This window comes from Mytilus galloprovincialis, chromosome 7 (genome assembly GCF_965363235.1).
Source record: "Mytilus galloprovincialis chromosome 7, xbMytGall1.hap1.1, whole genome shotgun sequence".
In the NCBI taxonomy this organism is placed as follows: domain Eukaryota; kingdom Metazoa; phylum Mollusca; class Bivalvia; order Mytilida; family Mytilidae; genus Mytilus; species Mytilus galloprovincialis.
In genome coordinates this window covers 41,646,685-41,672,573 of record NC_134844.1, presented here as the reverse complement: position 1 = coordinate 41,672,573, position 25,889 = coordinate 41,646,685, and the positions used below count along the sequence as shown (strand labels likewise).

The following is a 25,889-nucleotide window of genomic DNA, read 5'->3' as shown; positions in this document are numbered from 1 at the left end:
ATCTTATCTTGACGAAACTTTCTTGAACTCTACTTTATTTTGGACATTTATTAGAGATAAGAATAAATGTACTTTTATTGGAGTGTCTTCTGGATATACATTTGATACCAAACAATGCCAGGTAAGATTATATTATTCAGCTTTTCTTCATATTTCATCAAATTATAAAGCAACTTATTTTTTGTTTGTTAATTTATACAAGTACTCACTACAAAAGTTCTTCTATAGTGCACTTGAATAAACTTCGTCGCTATTGTTTGAATTTATCAGCGAGAATGATTTTTCTCATGTTACTATAAAAATTAAACACACCACGTTATTGTAAGGCATAATAGAAACGCTCAAAATATGAATAAACAGTGAATGTTTTGTATAGTTCTTCATTTGAGTTGATACTGCTACACGTGTACTGTTTTTTTTTTTATTTTTTATTTTTCTATGTTTTAGTATATACCACTGAGATATGATTAAAATTACAATTTATGGGGAAATTATTTTGAAAATACTTACTAATGTAATTTCAAAAAGGGTCAGTCTATAAAAACTGTCTTTATCAAACGTAAGACCTTATCGACGGAAAATCAAACATGGGAACGAATGGAAAATAGTTGAAAGAATTTCAAAACTGGTTCATAAGTTTTAGTCTTGATGCATTGCTAACGGTTTGATATTGCTTTAGGGGGACGGACACATGGAAGTTCTGATTACAATCACCTTCTACCCATGGGAAGCGATAGTGAAGATGATGATTTTGGAGATGAGCAGAGAACAGAAACAGATAACACAGGAACGAAAATTCAAGATGCAGAAGTCGGACTAATACACACCAATTTAAAAAATGGACATGGGCATGGATATAATTTTCGACAGTCGGCACGAAAACAAGACCCCATGTGTACACCTACAAGAGGTGCCGTCATGCTAGCTTTGTCACTTTTGTTCTTTGGAGTAGGCTATATAGCTGGATTCTTTACTCCATTTTCGATTAAACAAAAATATACACCAAAGCAACTACTGCCTAAGCGGCCTTCAATTATAAAAGAGTCTAGACCCTGGCATTTAAAGCTGTCAGATTGGGGTAAGATAGAAACTTAATTGATAACATATATGGACGCATGATAGGAAATTGTTTTTTGCAGAAAAATTTTAAACATAGAAATTACTTAACAAAATTCCGTATCAGTGCTCACGATTTAGAGATTGAGAGTGGAAGGTACAAAAATTTGACAGTGTCAGAATGTATATGTAAATTGTGTGGTACTGAGGTTGAGGATGAAACTCATTTTCTTCTTCAGTGTCACAAACTTTCAAATATTCGTCTTAACTTTTTAAATAAAATAAAGCAACAGTTTAAAATTTTAGTGGTTAAGATATTAAATCACAATTTCTTTGGCTTATGTCTTCTGAAGATATTTTCATACTCCATAAACTCGGAAAATTATTTGAAAATGTATCCTCATATAGGAAAGTTTCCTTAAATGATATATAGATGTAGTAATGCTCAGTGACCCCCTTTTCTTAACCTAGTTATATTATTAAACACTGTGCTTGTTGTATTCTTCTGCTTGTCTTACTTAATAAAATTTTTTATAAAATTGTGTCTTAATCATTTTGAATCACTTGTAATCATTTGTATGTAATTAATGTTGATTTGTTATTTTGTTGTTTTCAATTTGTTTTATTTTTTCATATGATCATACCTAGGAAACAAAGATAACCATGAATATAGATAAAGAATTTTTCTTTATTCTCATTACTATATACAACTCTGTTATACATTTTCTGATATCAAATTACTCTGATAAAGTAGAAAAACAAAAACATTTATAGTGTTTCTGTTGTTCGTTGTTTTACCCTTATATTTGATGTGTTTCACTCAGTTTTAGTTACCCGGATTTGACTTTCGAACAGCGGTATACTATCGTTGCCTTTATATATACCTTTCTGTAAAAGACTAGTTAACAAATCAGAACAAATATTTTTTTGTTTGACGAAACATTGACATATTGATAAAAAAAAGTGTAATAAAAATTTGAAAAAAAACATGTGTACTTCAAAAAAAAAATGAAAATGTCCTAAAGAAAAGGGGGAAAAAATTTACATAACTCGAAAAAGATTGATGTATGTTATTTTGACGATAGAAATACTAAATTTCTTAACCATCGTGGTTTTTTTTTCACACAAATGTTGGTTCCGATCAAAATGAAAACGTACCCAAGAAACTATTTTGATGAAAATGCTTCTTATATTAATACAGGAAAAGAAAGCTTTTTAAAACTTATATACCGACCAATCTATTCTGTAGTTCCTAATTTAAAATTTTGAATATCAAATGATCAGTTATGATTTTTCTTTGATACAAATCCAATAAAAACGGATTTAGATTTGAAAAGATATACATTTCATTAAAAGTAAGAAAATGTGAATATAGCTATGATTATAAAATGCAATAGATAATGTATTCTTTCACTAGGTTCAGAATCCTGCATCCGATTAGTTGACGTAGATGGTGATGGATTGCTTGATGTGCTCACTGGTCTGGCTATTGGTAAAGATATTACTGAAATGGTCCTGGAATCTACAATGGATAAATTTTGTTCAAAACATGGTAAAACCTGTTAATTCAATTGCCAATATTTATTACTTATGTATCACAAGTCTAATCTGATTGATGATAACGACTGAAATGATATTGGAATCTGCAATGAATCGGTGTGGTCAAAAACATAACTAGATTTTCTTTTACTGGCAAGAGATTTTTTCGAGCAACTAATCCTTGTACATATGCCATTAAAAATCTGCCTTAGTCATAATGTCAGATTCGTATTTTCGTATCGCATTTAGTATGCAGCCTATAAGGAACCAACCACAATTGTATATGCCTATGATACTGTTTACTTGCATTTATTAATGTTTACTTCACTATTGCGTCTATCTTTTTGTACTATTTAAAGTTTTACTTCCGATGTTTATATATATGATATGATCTTTACATTTGGAATAGTAATTATTTTCGTTCACATGCATTTTAGGAATGGAAACACCGTGTGCAGGAGCTGTGATTGCGTTAAGAGGTTATGATGGAAAATTACTTTGGCAAACAAAAACATATTCTGAGATTTTTGCCATGAACTGTCACGGCGTTGATGTCAATCAGGATGGATTAGATGATTGTATAGTTTCTGGACGGCTAAAAGATCTTAGAGCAATTGACCCAAAAACAGGTATGAAGTACCTTTTGAAAACACAACTCAAAACCATGTGTTATGATATAAACGAAAACAGTCTTCTTTTTTCAATTACATGAAAGAGAACAGAGGAATTTTGAGTCCTCAATGCTCTTCAACTTTGTAATTTATTTTGCCTTTTATTTCAGCGTCTGGTGTAAAATCCTTAATCCAGGTAGCTACATTGTAAGATGAGTGTATCGTTGGTTTATGCGCTTTTAAGTATGAATGCACAGAAAGGAATACGTACCATAATCAGAGCTATTTTGGTTCTCAATGCTCTTCAACGTCGTACTTTATTTGGCCTATTTAACTTTTTTGGATTCGAGCGTCACTGATGAGTCTTTCGTAGACGAAACGCGCGTCTGGCGTATATACAAAATTTAGTCCCGGTATCTATGATGAGTTTATTTATGCATTTCTATAAACGGTGGAGTTTAACCGTGATACCTCGTTAGAACTTTATGGAAGTCAATAGTCCTATAAATGATAACAGTAAGGGATACGTTAACAAATTGAACAACACAATTCAATGATTTAGCTTTCCATGAGTACCCAAGTTCTTATTCGTTCTGTGTTTTGACATTTAACAGTAATGATTTTACATTTTGTTTAGGTAAAACTCTATGGGTTTCTAACCCTGACAATCTGAGACTAGGTTGGAATATATATACAACAACACCCATACCTGATATGAACAATGATGGTATCAATGAAATTGTAATATCACACGGAGGAGATCCAATTATAGCTGCTGATGTAAGATAACTGGAACAATTAGTACCATTGTCAATAATAACCAGACAGGGACACAGTCACATGGGGCAATATTTTATGAAGCAATTATTTGTATCACTTCTAGATACTAAATACAGTAAAACAATTGAAAAAGATATCATTTTCATTTGCAGACTTGTCTGCTTCTTGGTTACCGTTTTTATTATTCATTCTTGTCATGTGAAACCTCATTTTTTAGTGTAACATTTCGAGAAAAAAAAAACCACACTTTGAATTTCTTTGTGAATCCTTTGTTTGATATTCAATATGACTGTCTGCTTTTTGCTTTAAATATCTTCCAATAATCTGTGTGATTGTCGTTTATATATGAGCGGATTGAAAGTTCAATAACCCAAAATCCCACTAGAAGCAAAAACGCAGTAGGCAGTACAATGCACTAATATTTTTGCCTATCATGAAACTTTCAAATAATACAGAAACTTATTAATATGCTTGATAGTTTTGATATGCACCAAACAACTCCTATGTCTTACCTACAATCTATTTTGCTGTGCCTCATATATAATTGAAAAAAAAACTATCTCGCGTTTCATAAGATGCCGAATCAAAGATAATAATATGGAATCGCGAGGTGTATATTTTGCCTAATCAGAAGGATAGCACTTTGTTAAAATTTTAAATTTCTAGTCTCCTCTATATTAATTCAAGCAATTTCTAAAAAAAAAATATGGGCAACAGTATTGCACCGCTGTTCAAAAGTCATAAAACGATTATGAGAAAACAAATCCAGGTTACATGTAAACCAAACAAAACGTCAACATACAAATGTATTTGATATTTTGATGAATCAAACGAGAAAAAATTAGATCCTGTTATTCACAGTAACGTTGTATTTTAGAACCATAAACGCCATTCTGGACGATTGATAATGATAAACGGAGCAACAGGACAAATAATGGGTCGTTATTTAGATATGCCAGAGGATAAGGAGATGTATATATCACCTGTTGTACATCAGCGCAGGGATGGCTCAATGTACATATTGTATGGTAGTGGAGGGGAAACAGTCGGAGGTATGAATAAATGAAATTGATTATGATTCTTTAATTGAGCCTCTTTGTGAAATTTATGTACTTCGAAACTTAACAAGAAAAAATATTAAAGTTGGTAATCATTTTTCCTTTCCCGAAGCGTTTGACATACAAAATCGTAACCTTTCTTTAAAGGAACAACATGCATGCTTAAATTGATACGTTATTTTCTCTAAAACAAATAGATGTTGAGTTAAAAGAGGCAACAGTAGTTTACCAATGTTTATATCTCGTATATCTATTTTGAATTTACAAATCATGGGGACCTGAGGTAGTCAACCAACCCTAAACGTAGGGAGAACGGGCCAATCGATTGCTTTGTTTGCATCAACCTCCAACCAAATTTAGATTCAGTCAAACATATTATGAAAAGGATTACGACACAATCGGTTAATTTTATTAATGCATACTATACTGATGTCTCTAGATAACAAATCGCGAAAACACATATTTCTGTCGAGTTGAGCTACAAATAAAATAAGCGATGAACCAACTCTCAAATGTGCGGTGTCGATTTCAGTGTCTCTTTCTCATATACCGTATAATGTGAACATACATGCGCGTAGCGTATCAATCGATATATATATATATAAACGCTATAATCAAAAGGGAAGACGATATCGTCTAACTAAGGAGAGAGAAGTTGACAAAAGCATGTCGAAATCGTTATTTATGTCATAGATCCTAGTTTGAAGTCTCCCAAAAAAATCTATGTTCTGTCATATTCTATTAGTATTATTTGATAATACTGTTCTGCTCTAATGTGTAAAAAGTAGGGATGTCAAAAGATCTGAAATTTAATACTCGGATACTCTGTCTAGATACTCGAGTACTCGCGAGTACTCGGATGAATCTTAAACGTCTATTGAAAAGTTTAAATTTGCAGTGTTTTTGTTATTACCTTTCATAAACATAAGACAAACGTTCTACACACATAATTTGCTCCTCTGTTGTTTTTTTTTTTTTGTGTCAATTAAACATTGAATTACCGACCGCCGTTTCTACAAGTAACCTATCATAATAGCAATTATAGTTTGTGAACGTGTTCATAAACCAAATTCCAATAAAAAAACAAAAATATTTGCATATTATAAGTCCGACAAAGTAGACAATATAAGTATCATCTGTTCATGAGGAGTTGGTATCTTTTATGATAGGACTTGTCCATTAATTTGTCAACAATGATATTGGACTTCAAATTACTTTCGTGTTGCTCAGTCTTCCTTTTTTTGCACCATCGTTTGTCTGATTTTCTTTTTTTTTTAGCCATGACGTTGTCAGTTTATTTCCGTTTTTTGGGTTTTAATGTCGCTCTCGTACTTTCGCCTATCTTTCAATTGTAAATTAAACAATTATTGTTAAGTTTCAAATACAGAGTAATTAAATTAATTTAAATATACAAAGGTAAGTTTTACGGCGTGTGATGAGTTAATTATTAATCCATGAAAGTGTTGATCCGTATACAAACACCGTTAAAAATGTCTCTAATCAGTTGCGTAGGGTTCACCGCCGGTCACTTTGATTTTGTTCTTGTTTAGAAATATGATCTGGTCAACAATTTCAGACGAAAGACTGTTTGACTTTCTATTTTTTGTTACATGTAGTGCACATGAAAACATTCCCTCGGAAGAAAAGGACGTTGCTGGTACTACTATAACAAATAGTAGCCTCAGGATAAACATATTTACGTTCTTAATTGATTTTATTTAGTATTACGAAGGGAATATTTCAACGGAAATAAAGTGAGTGGAAATGTGAAGAGAAAATATCTCAAAATGTATAACAGGCAAACGAGTATCCGAGTACTAAAATTGTACTCGAGTACTCGGCCTTCCGAGCGAGTACCCGAGTACTCGAGTACTCGTTGCCATCCCTAGTAAAAAGGTTCCATACTCCTTTCAGCTTAAATAATGCCTAAGATTCAGTTATTGCAACATTAAAATGTTGGTTTTTTTTCTTTCTATTTAGGTTTATTTCTTGCAATATCTGTGCCAGACTTCTACAGATATGTAAACAATCTAGACCATAGTCACAAAACACCAACCGTGGGAGGACAGTATAAACAATGGGGATATAGGAAACCAAATTTTAAAGGAGAAATCGAATTGTACAGGTAAATAATATGAACAAATAATAAGCAAAACTGTGAAAGTTAATCATACGAACAAATAAAAGTAGAACTGTACTGGTATATACAGGTAAACGATACGAATTAACTGTTTATTTTTTATCGTTTTCATTTTTGCTATGGTATCATCACTTTGTTTTAAACTTATGAGTTTAAAGATCCCTTAGGTATCGTTTGCTTCTCTTTTGGCGATCCTTAAGGTTAAAGAAAAAAAAATGTTTTTACATTTCAGATCAGAAACAAATGGGGTCATGGTTCCACCAGTTCTTGTAGATATAAATAAAGATGGAGTGAAGGATATTCTTATGTCGGCATTTGACGGGACAATGATTCTTTTTGACGGCGAGACATTGGATGTTTTATGGAAGATCAAATTTGAGGATAAAGAATCTTACAGGTACTTATTGTATAACTGACATTCATCGATATTTTTAGTTTTTTTTTAAATCATAACTGATGCTGACTATTGCCAAACAGATGGTTTCATTCGTGTACTATTAATCTAAAATGTGTGTTGAAAATCTTCAATCAAGACAGAACCGACTTTATTTGCTACATTACAATAGTTAGTTTTAAAAATCATATCCTCTCACTTATTAAATTGTTTGGTGACTATTTGAATGGCATCTATCCTATTTAGCTTAAAATAAAAGCTACAGTAAGTCTGTTTTATATAGTGACTTACACCTAGTAATTGACCATTAGGAATGGCTGAGAACGTTAAAAGAAAAAAAACTCTATTTCCTTATTGTAAACTTTCCATATCTGTAAACAAACATTCAATCAACGACAGCAAATGCATTTTTAAAATCGGTATGCATTTCCTTGATGGACGATGATTGCTGCTTACTTAGAAGTTATTTAACCACGTAAAGTTGAAGTCTTCTAGCTGTTCGAAAGTTTAATAGAATACATCAAAAATTGATTGCTTTGTTGTTAAATGTTGGTGTAATAGAAGATCACGGAACTTTTTAACTTGCAACCACAATCTTGTTATTCATCATCGAGTGTGATATCACTGTATGCAATTTATAACCGAATGTTTTCTTGTCATGATGAAAATGATAGTTGAATTATTAGTGGTGCCTCTACAAGTAACCCTTCGCAGAAACTATGTTCACTTACAATAATATAAGTGTCTTTTATTTTCATTTCCTATGTAGTATGGACTAATGTTTGTTCTTGGTAGCATGGACTAATGTTTGTTCTTTGTAGTATGGACTAATGATTGTTCTTTCATCGGTTTTTTTAACATTTGCTCATGATGGTGTATGCATTCTTTGATTTTTGTTGCCAAGGGTGTTGTATGCAGTCTTTTAATTATAGTTTTTGATTGTTTAATGAATGTGTTCATAGATTATATCGCATTTCATTCATTTTAGTTCCCCTGCTCCAGGATATTTTAACGATGATGATACACTAGATTTTATGTTCCACTGGAGTGGAGGAGCATGGCCATACTATAATAGCACTGATGTAAGACTAATTTGAAATCAAAGTTATGTGTCATACAACTGGATTCACGTTTTGTACAATTTGATTGTATACGCACCTATATTTCAATGTTTGTACATCGATGCCTTTTCCTGTTGAGATCGGTATAATATCTCCATTTAGTAGACGTTTATAAATATATTGGGATAATTTTATCTCTTATATGCTATGCATATAAATAGAAGTATCAGAACAAGTTTTAAAGAACTGTTTAATGTACAATAATTTGAAATACAAATATTTCTATGTCGTATTTTAAGTTAATTTGATCAATCGAAAATTATTTTTTCGTAATCATAAAAAGTGGGATGTATTAAAGCTATTTTGAATATAAAAAAAAATATTATTGACAGCAAATCAGTCTATATTTTGGCCTGCTTGTTTCTATAATTCAAAACAATATTGTATCAGAATACAATTTTCTTTCTTTATGAGTCATGTAATTTCATGTTGTTTTATGGAACGAAATGTTCCCTTTTTTGTCCTCGAACATCAGCGAAGATACATTTAATGCTCAAATACGATCTACAGAAGTAAAACTTGGTATGATTAATGTCATATTCACAATTGTGATTTAAAAAATATTTTTTATAAATTTCTTTATTTAGTACTTTTGTGATTATTATCAAAATTGTTGACTACATGCTTAGAGGTAAGCCTCGTTTTATGGTTAATTTTCGGTTTCCGAAATCTTATACAAAAACATACTTAAACTTTCTGTATCCAAGAGAACCTGGACCAGTAGGTCACCTTAAAAATATTTTACTACCATTTTAAAAGGTGATTGTCGTTGATGGGAAGGATGGTGTCGTATTATGGAATACCACCAGTCATAGATATGATGTGTCATCAGATCTGGTGGCCAGAACTAGTAGTTACCACAGGGATGTATTTCTATTCCGCATGCAAGGTCGTAAGGGTGATGGCGCATTAAATCAAGCAGCAATTCATGGAGCCACAGGAGCTCAAAGAGTGGTAAGTAAATGAAGACAAATTTGTTTGAAGTTTTATATAAACAATCATCAATGAAATATATATGTATCAAAATCAAGAAATAAAAGTAAACAAGAAGTAAAATGTAAAGATGCGCTTTAATATATCGACTGATTATTTTGATTATCTTGCGCTAGACTAAAAACAAGGACTTTTTGGGACAGTGGTGGCTTAAGATATCAAGATCTGTATAACGTTGGACTTGGTATGATTGTCAAGGTCCCATTTACTACTACTTGATTGGGGAAAAAAATACAGAGCAAATATCAATAAACTAACATGTAATCATGATATAATTGATACTTAAAACTAGTGTTGTCAAATCGTACACTTTTGAGTAACCGGTTAGTCGAACAATTGTTCGACCGATTAACCGGTTAACCGGTAGTCTGAATTGGTGCTTGAAAGCCTCTATCAATAGTACCCTACACATAGATAAAAGATGTGGTATGAGTGTCAATTTGAAAACCTTTCATCCAAGTCATAAATTTACGCTTTTAGAATTGAAGTTTGTCCTTTGGCATTTTAAAGCTTGTCTGTGTGGGTTCCTGACGAAGTTTGACTTTTAATAATCAACTATACCGTATCAACAATAGCGTGTTTACCAGCTTCAGATTGAAAAATTAAAAAAAAACACTTCTTGATCTTGTAGAATTGAATATGTCTGAAACTGATTATTCTTTCCTTTTCACTTGTTGTCACCGAGAATGATGTGGAGTGTTTCAATTTGAATTTTTAATTATAAAAAAAAAGAAGATGTGGTATGATTGCCAATGAGACAATTCTCCACAAGAGATCAAAATGACACAGAAATTAACAACTATTATAGGTCACTGTACGGCCTGTTTCTTTACTTTGTTTGCATGTTACTCGTACTACCACGTATACATTGTGTACATTCACATTGATTTTCATTTTACAATTTTTGAGCTAGCATTTCGTTTTTAAGTAAGACTAAACCCTTCACGACGGAGTTTGCACATTTAGATGTAGGTTTACACAATATTAGATCAGAAACGAAATAATGAAGTAAGTCGTAAAATTTAATCGCATTACTGATTTAGAGTTACTATTAAAAAAACATGTAAACTAATTATGTGTCTTTAAGATCGTGCCCCGAGCTGAGAGACAAGTTCTAATTAATTTTATGTTATTAGGATTAACAATAGCAATCAATTTACTGGACAATTGATTTGTCAAATTAATTACCACGACGACAATTTTTAAATAAAACCTAACTATTTGATGATTTCAATACAAATGTATATCAAATCTAAGAAAATTGAAAAAAGTCCGGTTAACCGGTTAGCGTTTTTTTGGTATTCGGTAATCGGTTGTTCGAACGGTTAACCGTTGACAACACTACTTAAAACATTTGAAATGCATACAAAAAACACTTCAAGATTCCAGATATTTTCGAAACGAATAAGTTATGTTAGAAAAAAAACCCACTTAATATACATATATCACGGAAACGTTGTCTTTCATTAAATTTGACTGAATGAATTTCAAAACATTTTAAATTTAACAGTCAAAATCTTTCCTCGTAAATCGTTAATTGTTTATGACGATGATTTAGATAAACAGGCGTAGCTCAAATTCAAATGAACTGGAGGAAACAGTAGTGGATGATGATAATTTTGATGCACCAGGACTTTTACTACCAGAAAGTCATTTCACTCGAAGACGCCGAGCAGTCCCAAAAGATTTCATAGAATGTGAATCTGACCAGACTCTAATGATAACTGAGTTATTTGCAATGGACAGGACAGTGATGAAGGCGCCAATTAAATTGTGGGAAAAGGGATCAGAGAAACATTATTATAGTAAGATTGTTATTAATTGCCAGAGGAAAATGAAAATTGTTAGATTGCTATTAATTTTCAGTGAACACATTATGAAAATAAGATTTTTGGTTATCATCAGAGGACACATGATAACTGAAAGATTTTTATTTTGAAATGGAAATATGTTTTTACCGAAATTGAACTTTCTTGAATTTAATTTGGTAAATCAGGAATGACAAACAAATAGAAAATTACCTACAATATACCTTTTATTTGGCATTTACTCTTGTGGTTTTTGTACCATGTAAATATTCAAACTTATAAATAATATCAAGTAAAACAATATCCTTTCGAAAAGTTTGTATATTGTAATGATCAAAAGAATGAGAGCAAATCGAGACAACTAAAAATTACTTAGAAAGATATGGTGTGAAAGGACTTTTTAGTTATCACACTAGTCAGCCAGTTAAAAGCGATATAAAAAAAAGACTAATGGATGTTTTATTCGTGTTTTATATATCGATCATCACGATCTGTCGAAACACTTAGTGCTCTTAAAGATATTAAAATGCGTTCTTTCAGAATTGACAGACGAGGATCGAAAGTCCGTACAAAAAGTTGTAAAAACGTTTGGGGATAACCATACACTAACAGAGTTGGAAGTTCCATGGACAAGAGGCAAACGTCAGGCTCCTGGTACCATGTGTGTCATGGTTCAACCAGATGAAAGAACAACGGGTATGACATACTTTCAAGTCTTAAATAATCGTTGTTTTACCTTCGTTGCACCTAATAATATCCGAGCAAGAAAGATTAATGACGTGAAATAACGTCAAATTATTGAAAACTATTTTTAATAAGAAAAATCTTCTGGTAAATTAATAACAAGCTTAAGTTATCAGCTTTTCAGCATATACGCAATTACTCGAATAAATTAATACAGTCATAAAATTAGTAAATAAACAGAAATAACAAAGATCTGTATCAACGTTTAATTATCTTATTACTTTTACACACAAATACAGGATATAGAATACATTTTACAAGGTTCCTGACTGGTAGCATGTGCATGACAATGTAACGAATTAAATAATTTCTATAGCTAGTTCTTTACTATACCACAACTAATAATATTAACTGTATCAATTTTAAAATTACTGTCTTTCCAAAGATGTTCACAATCGACAAAGGAACAAAGTTAATTCAAAACTGGATGAATCATTGCTATGCATGCAGTTACATTACTACATTTTAAATAATCTCATCTGGTTTTTTTTTAAATTAGCAAATGTTATAAAAACAATATGCGTATTTTCATGCCGGTACCGAAGTATCATCGGGAACTTAAAGTCAACCAGAAGAGGTTTAACATAGTTGACATTTGTTTGTTTTGGATATTCTGCTTAGACCCCTTATTGTTATTTAGCTCTTCAAAGCCTGCCTTCAAAGTACATTTTAAGCATTACTTGTGAATGCAAATCCAGAAGAATGCTTCAGTTGATCCACAAGGGTTGTTTTCATTTTGCAATTGTGATACATCTGATTACTAATACTCCGATATTATAAGTTATATAGTTCTCTACTGACTCCCTACGGATCCAAAGAGGGTTAGAGGTTAGTACAATCCATAGGGGGTGAGGCTGTAGGTCGAATCCCCTATGGATTTTATTTACCCTCTATGGTCCGTAGGGGGGCAGTAGTTAACCGTATAACGAATTTATCGCAGGTTGGACGTTTTCTGCTGCGTTTTGTTGAGAAAAAAAAACCAATGAAACACAACAACAGCAATTTATGATGTCACAATTAACAGTAGACGTGACGTCATGAACCCCTATGAAATTTTCTAACCCCTACGAACCCATAGGTGGTCACCACATTACGGCTTTAAGCCAATAAAAACGTGATAATTTGCCCACAATGCCATATCATTATAATTTAAGTTGGGCATTTAATTGATTAAAAAAAATATACTAATGAGTAGAATGTTACTATTTCGAGATTAAGCATTTTGTCTCTTTATAGATCAAATCTATCAAATAGGAAATATGCAAAATCATTCCGACCAGTATTATGTACTTGATATTTTAAAAGTTTCTTTCGTTCGATTTTTTATATAATAACTTGTTTAGAACAACATTGGTCAAAACAAATATATATCTATATATATATTGTTGCAGGCTGTCGTTTGATGTTGCTGTTTTATGCTGTTAGGTCACATTGCCGTTTATATCAAATGTAAAAAAAAAAACACAAACAAACAAGCTATAAAGATGTACTGTAAATTAATATTACATTGATCTTAAAATGAAATTTTTGTTTTTTCAATATAGGATTTTTTTTAATTTACAAAAAAGTTTAAATGAGTACATTCTTTTTTTAAACAACTATGCATTTGAACATTATAACCTTATGTAGCTTACTAACTATAATTGACTAAATGAAAGTTATAAAAACTGAACTATCCATGAAAGTCTGAAAATTAATCATTTATATTTCCAGGAGCTATTGGGGATGTGGATGGAGATGGAAAGTTAGATGTTATTGTGAATCTGATTTCCGTTGGAATATTACGTGATGATTATGCTCATTTTGTCAAAATGAAATTTGATGTTGACATTTATAAATTTAGTTTGGAGGATATCATAGACAATGAAATGTACACACCACTTAATGTGACAATACATGAAAGAATGAGGAATTCTTTCATTGAGAATAAAATAACCAACCTCAAATTCCTGCCACCAGAGAAACAAACATGGGGTGAATATATGGGTACCCTTGGTAACAGTGTATATGAACCATGAAGTGTAGATGTTTTAATTAGCCAAATAGTAAACATTGAATGCTTGTCTTAATTGTAATTATAAATAAACAAATTGGAAACAAAATTATTTTTGTCACAGTGTTTTGGCATCATAGTTCTATTAAATATAATACAATATTCGATACAATCAATAGATACAGTCAAGATCTGTCTTTATACTTATAAAATAACACAGTGTTATAGTAGTCTCAGAATCAAGTAGATAATAGGAATCTTACTTTTTATGCTGGTTATTGTTTGAAAACATAAGGAGATGTTGTAAGATGAACAATGAGACAAGCATCCACAAGAGACTAAATGACGTAGATGTTAGCAATTATAGGACACCATACGGCCTTTCCAAATACCGCATAGCAAATTTTTTTATGAAACGTCCCGATATGGCAAAATGTAAAACAATTCAAACGATATTATCAACGGCCTGATTTATGTACGAAACAATTAACATAAACAAACAAAAATATGATGTACAGCAACAAACGACAACCACCGAGTTACAAATAACAAAAAGAATAAAGTACCGATCTGAGTATATTCTCTTAGAGTTACCGAAAAGCAAGTTCAATCGAAATGCTGATTCAAAATATTTTAAGAAAAGGCGCGACGATAAACTTTAGTACGTCATATTATATAACCATACACCGTGAAACAGAACTCTAGACATGTTTTTGATTGGTTGATTGCTGCATGCGTATTGCCCAATGGAAAGTATCTTACGTAAGTTCAGGATGAGAACAAATTAACAATAAATTAAATACACAGTTCCTGCAATAGGGAAGACTGGCATAGAGAGTCATACATTTGGAATGCTACTAGAAAAGAGGGTATATAAGACAGAGACAGACATTAAGGCTTGTAAGAGTTGCTGAAAGGATAATTAACGTGAGACGAGTGCGATACTTTCTCTTCACGAGGCATCGAATACTTAAGTGTTTTACAGCAGGTCGGAAAATTACCAACATTGACCATGTTTCTATACCCCTTCGTGTACATTTTCTTTGAAAATGAACTTTATACCTCTTACCGATTAATCGGTCGAAAGATTCGGCGCGGGACGTTTGCGCTTTTTTTTGGACATTTGCGCTTATTTTTTTTTTGGACACTTGCGCTTCAAATCATAGGACATTTGCGCTTTTAAAAAAAGGACATTTGCGCTTTTAACATAGGACATTTGCGCTTTTGCGATATTTGATTTTTATGACTATCCTCCTCTTTAATCCGGGATTGGGACCGGCATGTGTGACCTGGCAGAGTAATATTTTTTCTGTATGGTTAAAAGTTTTAAAAAAAATCATTTAATAGCATATTTCATAGAACATTCATGTCATAGCACATTGATATGTGTTTAAAAGTCTATTATACACTGAGCTTAAAGTAAACATTCGAAAGACATAAAAACACTTACAGTCATCACAGGTCAGTTTTCGCTTGATATCTGAAGCCCAAGGAGTGAACAAATTTAGCTCTTGTTATCTGGTATTTCGCCCAAATTTCAAAATATATTCAAATTTCTCTTTTTCAATTCTTGACAGGGGTGCCCGTTCATCAATATATCGAATCTTATGTAATTCACAGACTGTTGTTCAATGATACTCTTCGAAAAGAAAAAGAAAGTAATAGCAGGATGAGTCGAGTAGAACTGTTCATTATTGTGAGCAGGGAAGGATTCTGGACCATTGGTCGTACTAATGACAAATATAAGTTAAATTTATTTCCGTAATAATTACTTCTCTTTAGAATAACAGGTAGACGACTATAGATGCAAAAGCGCAAATGTACCGTCAATTTAATACAGGTGAATCAAAATTTAAAGCGCAAATGTCCTATCGTTTTACAGGTAAAAAAGCGCAAACGTCCTGTGCCCGAAAGATTGTCCAAGTAACCGGTTAGGTAAAATTGTTTAATTTGACAACACTAATATTTATACATGGCTTAGAACTTGATATAATTCCACACTGAAATATTATACTTTTATTCTTATATCATGTATATAGCAGGACAGAAAAGCTTCAGTTTTAAGTGTTTATTTTTGGAATGCTACGATGATATTCAAAAAAAATTTATTTGAAGTACCATATAACTTTCAGTCGTAGTATTTATTTCAAAATGTTTTTTTTTTTATACTCGTCAACTATCAATAAAGCATTTATCGCTATTTTATAAAGTTTGGCATGAGAACACTCATCCGATAAATATCATTTAAGATTTGACAATAATAGTAGATATTTTATAAAGAACACTTAGCTGTCGTTTCATATGATTAATTTTGTGTGAATGAACATTAATTGGTTTTGTAGATTGTTTCTTTTCGAACTGTGAACATATGTGTGGCACGCCTGAACCACTTTTATTAATTAATCTTAGATTATCTCAGATAAACAAGGTTTATTTCAGATAATCCCGGATTATTTCAGATAAACTAAGATTATCTCAGCTTAATTAAAATTTGAGAAAATCCTACTTTATCTCAGAAAATACAAAAAAATCATTATCTGAAAAAAAAACCGGTTTATTTTAAAATATAAAGAAAATCTAGGTTTATCTGAACGTTTTTCAGATAATCCTAATTTATCTCCAGATAATTAATGATCTGAATTTCAGATAATCCATTATCTCGTTTTCCAGATAATTAAGATTTATTTCGGATTCTAAATATATAACAAAGAACAATGCAACGAGTGTTATAATTGGACGACAATCGTTTGCGAGATTTTACGTAAAAAATCGTAAATCTGTTTACATTGAAAACTGTACTGCGTTTAAAGCAACCAACATGTTGATTATAGACCAAACATACTTTATTGTGAAGCACATATTTACAGGGTTATAATGATAACGGACGAAAAGTTTTGGCAATAGCACTGTCAACGTATATTTGTTCCACCTTACAGAAGTTCCAGTGGACACTTTGTTTATAAACAATGTCATAATACCTGTACCTGATGGAACAAATATTCTATACTATTTATTCCGTTAGGAACATATACTGTACAGTAATATTTATTCCTATGGAAATAATATTCCAGAATATTTTTTCCATTTGGAACTTATATTGTGAAGGAACTTCTATTCCATGACAGTACACGTGTTTTGTATTGCGATGTGAACTAAAATTCATTTGATTCGTATTATATAAAAATTTTTAAAAAAGTATAATTACCAACCCTCTTCGTTGGCGATTCCGAAACTTACAATCTGAAAATCTAATATTTTGAAATGGGACAACATTTGAGTTACAACACTTATTGATGGACAGAGAAACTGTGTACGACTGGACTATCGGCTCGACGTACAACAACAGTTTTCTGTCGACGAGAACTGGGTCATAATCTAAATATACATACAAATAATACTGTTTACAAAATTATATTTAATCGACTAAGTCACGGTTATTGACCTGCTAATAACATCGCTGTTAATTTACGCGGTTTAAAGCCTCCATTTATTGACATATGTATCTGTATTACTATAGAAAATTAGTCGATATAAGTAGAGCCTAGTAATATACGTATATATCCGTCAAATGGTATTGTGAAATATATAGTTTTAACACTATCGAATTTACAATTATAGAATATTTGAACGGGTAGTGTATGTATAGATTCGTCCATAAAATGATACTGGAAATATTGTGAGTTTTAACACAAGCGAATTTTCAATCGTAGAACAGTTTTTATCGTAAGTGTTCAAATCATGAAGACGTATATTTATCCTATGTCGCCTCCGGAATATTCAGAGCAAAGGCCGTCTGGTTTCGATGTTGGCCCACATTCTGCGATTCATCCCGTGGCTTGGGATATTATAACACCAGATCATATAGCAGATACTAGTAAGTTATTTAACATAATTATGCTCTCATGACAGATAATATAATTCTTCTTAAAACTTTCATAGTTTCTACATTTGTACAAACCTTTCTTTTATAGCATCCAATTTTAGATATTAAATGAATGTAAAAAAACATGGTTTACCATTGCAAGATCATGTCAATATTCATGTTTCTCTCTCTCTCTCTCTCTCTCTCTCGATCGGTCGATCTTGCTCGCTCGATCGATTGACTGAATCAACACCTAAAAACTTTGATTTACCTCAGGAACGTATCTATACTGTTCCTAGTTTACCTGCAATATTTAACTTCTTCACAGATTCGGTTTAATTTCATTACAACATTTACTTTTTTTTTCAAACTTCTACTTGTATATAATTTAGTTTCGTCTAAAAATAAACTGCAGTATATAGTATTATGTTCACGTGTTCGAACTTACTCACTTGAAATATTGAGAGATTTCCGAATAAAAAAATGAGACGGTTAGAAATTACAGATATAAATTGACGAGACAATGACAAGTTGACAATACTAGGACGGATCCACAGTAAAGTCAAGCAATTTCATACATTTCTGATATTACTGGTAAAAGTTCATGAACAAAGTTTTCTTGTTGAAATCAAGAAACATAATTATATATTATGATATAAGAGAAAAGGGGAGATGTGGGGTATGCGTCAATGAGATGCGAAAACCCCCAACACTTATGACCATAAGACGTATATAGCATGCAATTTTCAAACACATGAATGTATATATTATGGCTAGCTCTAAAGCGCATTTTGTTAAAAGAATTGAATTGTGGATAAGTTAAGCAGAAATTATAGTACGTTATGGTGTCAAAGGATCAGTATATTATTTAACATACAATTAGACCGCAGATTTGTCTCGTTAGCCTAACATTTTCATTTCTGTAGAAACAGAATATTAGAATCAATCAGATTTGTCTTCCTTTTTGGTTCCAGTTCCTCCTCCAGCATACGATTCAATTTTCATACAAGAAGGACCAGCAAAATCTATTGTACGTCATGACGACAGGAATATGTGGGAAAAAGTGCATGAATGGTTTGAAATGTCAGGTTAGTACATGTATTACAAGTTGAAAATAATCTACAGGAACTTAATGACGAAGAACATGTGATATTGCATCCTGCTATGGAACAATTACAATGTTCTCTCTGTTTATATATTGCCCTATTTGACATTTTTACCTATTATAAAATTGAGAATGGAAATGGGGAATGTGTCAAAGAGACAACAACCCGACCAAATAAAAAAACAACAGCAGAGGGTCCCCAACAGGTCTTCAATGTAGCGAGAAATTCCCGCACCCGGAGGCGTCCCTCAGCTGGCCCCTAAACAAATATATACTAGTCCAGTGATAATGAACGCCATACTAATTTCCAAATTGTACACAAGAAACTAAAATTAAAATAATACAAGACTAACAAAGGCCAGAGGCTCTATTTGTTTTGTTCACACATCGTTGTCAATATAATGGAATTTTATGCGACTGTCATACAAGTGAAAGGTTTAGCTAGCTATAAATTAAAACTAGGTCTACATAAGAAAATGCCTTTACCAAGTCAGATATATGATAGTGGTTATCCATTCGTTTGATGTGTTTTAGCTTTTGATTTTGCCATTTGATTAGGGACTTTCCGTTTTGAATTTCCCTCAAAGTTCGGTATTTTTGTGATTTTATTTTTTGCATGGTTCTCATTAGAAAAAAAAGTTTTTTGTTTAAAAGCGGTTGATTGCATTGCATCCATTCATCAGATTTAATAATAATTCAGTATACAGCTGTGATTTTTGATTTATTTCATCACTAGTATTATAGTGTTACATTCTATGATCATTGACATGCATACATGACTAGTAACTATATCATACTGGAGTGAAATATCCAGATTATTCCTGCAATTTGATTGGTTAGATAAGAAGGGGATATGAGCCCAAACCCCTTTGAAGAAAAACAAAAATAAATATAGTAATTCAGTAATGTTGAAATCAGAACACTCCAGTACAATATAATCATGATAATTGTTATTATGTATTATGCAAGGCATATATGGGCTCATATTCCCTGTCAGTACCTAGTGGCTCAGTATATATGTTATATAAAAATAAGTTGTGTTATGATTGTCAATGAAACAAATCTCCGAAAGAGACCAAATGTATGGTAGATATAAATTTCTGAACACATAATCCATTTCGAATATTGTATACACATGGCATCCGCTATTTCGAAAAGATAAAATACTGTATGCATGGTTGTAATTTGAATACATTACCTCTTTCCAACTAAACGGGACTGTGCATTCATACATCCCGCATTGCTTTACAAATGCACCCTGATCATTAGTAAAGAAATGACATAATATAATGATTGAAATGATATAAATTTCTGAACACATAATCCATTCCAAATTTTGTATACACATGGCATCCGCTATTTCGAAAAGATAAAATACTGTATACGTGATTGTAATTTGAATACATTACCTCTTTCAAACTAAACGGGACTGTGCATTCATACATCCCGCATTTCTTTAAAAATGCACCCTGATCATTAGTAAAGAAATGACATAATATATAATGATTGAAATGGTTGGATCATCATATCAGATTGGCTGCCTCACGGCACCGACGGATATTTTGGATTATAGTCCTCTCAACTTAATAGACTAACTGACATGCATCACCGTGTTAAGATCCAGCAAGCATGACGACAACTTTACCAATCCTATCGTCTTTATTACTGGACTTTCAGATGAACTGTTGGCTATGTGCCTGTTGTCTAATCTAGATTTAAAACCGCTTTCGCTTGTAGCAATGCTAAATCAGTTTCCACAAATAAACCCATTGATACTTGTAAATATAATTTGAATGATTTTCTCAATTTATATGAAATTGTGTTATGAAATAAAATGACAAACAATTGTGTTTTTATTTTATCTTTCAGTTCTTCAACATATCATTTGGCTTGGAGCCCTCGTCTTTTCGATATTATATATTGTTTTCAGTAAGTCAATATTGAAGTAATTTATTATCAGTTATATACAATTGAATATGTGCGAATTGGCAATATGTGAAATCCCAATAATTAGCATTATTTTATTAGATTTGATTTATACCTTTTAGCATAGTAAATAATGTTATTTGAATACTTATATCGAAATGGTAAATGCTCATTAGTAAACATTGATTTATTCAATTTTATTATATTTAAGCCTATTAAAGAATGTTATCTGAATATTTTAAAATAAATCAAAATTTTCATTCACATAAATCCTAAAAATGATTGAACAAAATATTCATATCTTTGAAATTTAAACAGCACTATCTCTACATCCTATTACAATGTGTATTTTATTTATATTATAAAGGTATAAAATATGGTGGTAACTGTTATCGGAAACTATACAATGAAACGGACGGGAAAGTGATAGAGGAGGTAGATCTCCCATCAACCATGAAGGCAGAGGGTGGGGTATTGTGTGCAACAGTTCTCTATGTCTTTGTTTTGATGTTACTTCGTATTTGTGATACAAATCGGACACGTCGCATCAACATGGCAGATTCACCGGGAAGACAAACAAGGAAAGGTCATCTCTTATTTGTTTGCTGTATTCTTTTCATAGCAAGCTTTATTTGGTGTATAATAGGTTTGTACATGCATGTATTCAATCACTGCACATGCAGCTTCTAATATCATAATTGGAATATTAAATTTATTTACATGATTGTTTAAAAATTCTTAAATAGAAAATATCATTGTCCCTTTTCAATATCACACTTGTATGAACCCGAGACACCAATATTACATTGGTTGAGTTTGATACGGTGTGTGATATTGAAAAGGCCATCTCATATATACACTATTATATAAAATGTGTTCTTCAAGTACAGTGAAACCTGACTAAACCGAACCCTTTCGGGACTTGAGATTTTGTTCGGTTTTGGCAGGTATTCGGTTTCATCAGGTTCACAATGCATAACTTGTGATATGATCGGTCTTCAGAACAAGTTTTGATTAGACAGGTTTCCGGTTTATTCAGGGTTCGGTTTAATCAGGTTTTACTGTACAACTAATCCAGATGTTTTTCAAGAGACATGACGTAATACATATTAGGGGTTTGCAACCATAACTGATATCGATTACGTGACGTCATACATATAAGGGGTTTTATAAATTGTTTTGCAACCGTGACTGCTATCGATATTATCACAGATGGGTGATGCATCACGATTACCATTGATTGTATTACCCATATTTAATTAGTCGGATCCTCAGTATTATAGCTTTGTAAGAGGTATGTTTTTTTTGTATTTATTGTGGAAGGCCGTACAGCGACCTATAGTTGTTAACATTAACGTCATTCAATCATACCAATCTGCTTATTATATATTACTATGTGTTTTCTTAAGTCCTTTTGTATTCCAAATTAAAACTACCTTTAATGAAAATTGCCTTTCCCCTGAAATTCATATATATATACTAGTACTATCCTCGTGTGTTATATCTGTATAAGGTATATAATCCTTAATTATTCCGTAGTTCGTCGGTTTTATGACGTGCGTATCTAGTTTGTGTTATCTTTTTTTTTTTTTTTTTTTTTTGAAAAAAAATAAAAAAATAAAATTGTGTTATCAACTCAACCTACAGTTTTCGATTCAGTTGCGCTTGCATTAAATTTACAATGAGAATGAAACTCGTTCTAATGCTTTATCTGTGAATAAACTCATCATAGATACCAGGACTAATTTTATATTTTATATATATACGCCAGACGCGCGTTTCGTCTACAAAAAACTCATCAGTGACGCTCGAATCCAAAAAAGTTAAAAAAAAAAATAAAAAAATACGAAGTTGAAGAGCATTGAGATCCAAAATTCTTAAAAGTGTTGCCAAATACAGCTAATGTAATCAATGCCTGAGGTAGAAAAGCCTTAGTATTTCAAAAAATTCAAAATTAATTTATAAATAAGTGTGTGTTTAAAATTTGAGTACATTAATATTTTCAAAAGTCATGCAGATTTATTCCTTATATTATGTACACTTTTTATTACTTCTAGGAGCAACAATAGTTATCCCATTCTATGACTATGATGTCTCCAAAAACTATACATTTATGTGTGATTCCGAGTTCTATAGCTTTTACCACGATGCCAAGATTGGACAGCTATCTATAATGATGCCATATGCTGCTTACATCATAATCTACCTGTTTATAGTTATGCCTCAAGCAAGTAAGTTTGCTAATAATATGTTTAGTCAACTTGTACAGTATTTCATTCTACGAGGAATCGACAGATGATCAGAATAAGAATTGATTTAATGGTGAATGAATATACAATTGGCATGAAAAAACACACGTGTTTCACGTTTTTATACCGGAATATAAAAAAAGAAGATGTTGTATGATTGCCAATAAGACAACTCTCCACAAGAGACCAAATAATACAAAAAATAACAGCTATAGGTCACCGTATGGCCTTAAGCAGTGAGCAAAACCCATACCACATAGTCAGCTATAAAAGGCCCCAAAATTTAACATTCAACATTTAATATTTAAATATTTACATATTTTCCGATCTTACACAGCTACTGTTTTAACATTTTACATTAGGTCCGAGTTTCAATTTTTTGTTTTTCTCTTATTATTTAAAGAGTTATGGTTCATTCGACGCAAATGGCGACAGTGGGCCAGTCTTCTTGATGCCGATCAAGATGGCATCATCAGTATAAGAGACATGGAGAAGACCAACGCAAGGCTAGAACTACTCCGACGGACCATTGGAGATAGAAAGACAGCTCTAAATGCAGGCGCACAGAAAAAATGGTGGGATGCGAATATATTCAAAAGGGGAGTCAACAAAGACATTTCTGTAGACGATTATATAACTTATCTTGAGGGGATTTATACACCTCATGGTATGGAGAGCACAATGCGTCCTGTTATTACTGACTTTTTTAATTTTTTCTCAACACCTGATTATCGTAAGAAAAATATTCCAATTTTGGAAGAAGAATTTTTCAAGTTTTGGACGATATTAAAAAATGTCGATGAATCTCATTGCCGGAGAATGTTTGTTAGATATTTTCTAAATCCTGTAACAATGGCAAGTTTTCTTGACAATTTTGTGTCCCTTATAGCACATAATGATTTCTTTGACGAAAAAACGTTAAGGGTCCATAAAATATTAAACCCTAAACGATCAAGAACATGTGATCTTATTTGTCATCCTTGATCCTGTGATGTCTAATCAAAAACAACAATAACACCAGGAACATGTGATTTTATTTGTAATTTTTCAACCTGTGATGTTTGATCAAAGCAAAAAAACATAACACCAGGAACATGCAATCTTATTCGTCATCCTTCAACCTGTTGTATATGACCAAAGGAACAAAAATGACAACAGGATCATGCAATTTTATATATCATCCTCCAGTCTGTGTTATATTATAAAATCAACATCAGTAACCCTTGGCACAAGTGATTTTATTTGTCATACTTCATCCTTTGGTGTCTGATCAAGCTACAACAATCACACCAATAACATGTGATCTTATTAGTGTCTTTCTTTAAATTTTGGGAAAATTTTAGAAAAGAGAGATATTTTAATATATCTACTCGATCGTATGTTATGTTCTTTCGATGAAATGTAATGTTTCTGTAATTCAATCAATTCGTTCCCTTTGTGAAATATCACAACACATCTTTGTTGTAAGTCATTGTTAACGGGTCCAAGTACACAGTTTTCTTCCCTAAATTTCGTTGTCCAAGAGTATAGTCCCTAGTGTGGACAGCGTGTAATTTTTTGAATACCCCTTCCAAATTTATTTCTTCATATTTGATATCTCAAATAGAGAGTCGGGGGATAATATTTAACTGTGAAAAAATTTGATTTATGAATTTTAAAGGAAAGTAGTGATTTGGTCCAGCTGAAAAAGGTTAAAAATTAGCATGTCGGAAGTTGTCAAAAGATTGCAAGACCCCCTTTACATAACATTGTCCATATTTTCAGTTAGAGCCGATGAAGTTTTTTATAATTTTGATTTGATTTGTCCCAAAAGTAGTACAAATATTAATGAGAAAGTCAGGTGTGATTTTTTTATTTCAATTTTTTTATCTACAAGAAATGCACAACTGAAATAACTGTGTATTCGGACCACATGCTATGTTTTAATATTTTCGTTAAACAATATTTTGAGATGATATATCAAGGTCAACGATAATTTTTAATCAAAACCAATTTATTTTTACATATGTGTTTGATAGTTTCTGGCATTAAATAGATACTCAGTTCAGGTATTTAACGTGTGTACGCTTCTTGTGTGTCTTTCTAAAAGGAATACTGACTGCTTTATCTCGGATAATTTTGTATGTTGAATTACAGCTTTATAGTGTATAACCTGTTACTTTTATTGTTTTATATCATTGCTGGGTTATTAAGTGAGTCGTGAAAGTCTTTATAATAGTATTGGGTTGTTAAGTTTGTAAATTGTTGTTTTATATCTTTCCATAATAAATACTATGAAAATTATTGTTGGTTTAGAGTAGTGTTGAGCAGGACATGTATGCCATCTTCATCGTTAGAATCCGTCAACAAATTTTCCATTAACATTTTTAAAACTGCACAACACAAGAACCTTCAAAAAAACACTTCAAGTACGTTATTTAATAAACACTTATCTATAAAAAAAAAAAAAAAAAAAAAAAAAAAAACATGTCGTTGTCCATTTATTTTTATACATTTTTCACCATATTCTA

The 25,889-nt window shown here is 31.7% G+C and overlaps 2 protein-coding genes across 3 annotated transcripts; both read left to right on the top strand.

Moving 5' to 3' along the window:
• Window positions 1–9: 9 nt before the first annotated feature.
• LOC143083019 (uncharacterized) lies at window positions 10–14,346 on the top strand. The gene is made up of 13 exons (XM_076259133.1): window positions 10–121; window positions 680–1,078; window positions 2,474–2,608; window positions 3,033–3,224; window positions 3,844–3,986; window positions 4,864–5,038; window positions 7,025–7,169; window positions 7,417–7,581; window positions 8,567–8,660; window positions 9,459–9,653; window positions 11,251–11,497; window positions 12,041–12,196; window positions 13,958–14,346. Exons 1-13 carry the CDS (start codon window positions 115–117, stop codon window positions 14,260–14,262), a joined length of 2,358 nt encoding a protein of 785 aa, XP_076115248.1. The 5' UTR covers window positions 10–114; the 3' UTR covers window positions 14,263–14,346.
• Window positions 14,347–17,732: 3,386 nt separating this feature from the next.
• LOC143083018 (uncharacterized) lies at window positions 17,733–25,662 on the top strand. 2 transcript variants are annotated; one of them, XR_012980529.1, is made up of 7 exons: window positions 17,733–18,111; window positions 19,074–19,187; window positions 21,074–21,133; window positions 21,498–21,776; window positions 23,188–23,361; window positions 23,783–24,852; window positions 24,903–25,662. XR_012980529.1 is itself a non-coding variant. In XM_076259132.1 (6 exons), the coding sequence occupies exons 1-6, from the start codon at window positions 17,976–17,978 to the stop codon at window positions 24,361–24,363; spliced, it is 1,344 nt and encodes a 447-aa protein (XP_076115247.1). In that variant the 5' UTR covers window positions 17,733–17,975; the 3' UTR covers window positions 24,364–25,662. The 2 variants fall into 2 exon arrangements, 1 of the variants encoding a protein (XP_076115247.1); XM_076259132.1 differs by having other exon boundaries at window positions 23,783–25,662.
• Window positions 25,663–25,889: the final 227 nt, after the last annotated feature.

What these genes read in the sequence shown, in the direction of transcription:
- LOC143083019 (XM_076259133.1), top strand. An exon ending in TGGAGGGGAAACAGTCGGAG is followed by an intron (nt 5,039 to 7,024) that starts GTATGAATAAAT and finishes CTTTCTATTTAG; the next exon opens with GTTTATTTCTTGCAATATCT. An exon ending in CCACAGGAGCTCAAAGAGTG is followed by an intron (nt 9,654 to 11,250) that starts GTAAGTAAATGA and finishes ACGATGATTTAG; the next exon opens with ATAAACAGGCGTAGCTCAAA.
- LOC143083018 (XM_076259132.1), top strand. Translation starts at nt 17,976, where the DNA reads ATGAAGACGTATATTTATCCTATGTCGCCTCCGGAATATTCAGAGCAA. An exon ending in GATATTATATATTGTTTTCA is followed by an intron (nt 21,134 to 21,497) that starts GTAAGTCAATAT and finishes TATATTATAAAG; the next exon opens with GTATAAAATATGGTGGTAAC. An exon ending in CTTTATTTGGTGTATAATAG is followed by an intron (nt 21,777 to 23,187) that starts GTTTGTACATGC and finishes TATTACTTCTAG; the next exon opens with GAGCAACAATAGTTATCCCA.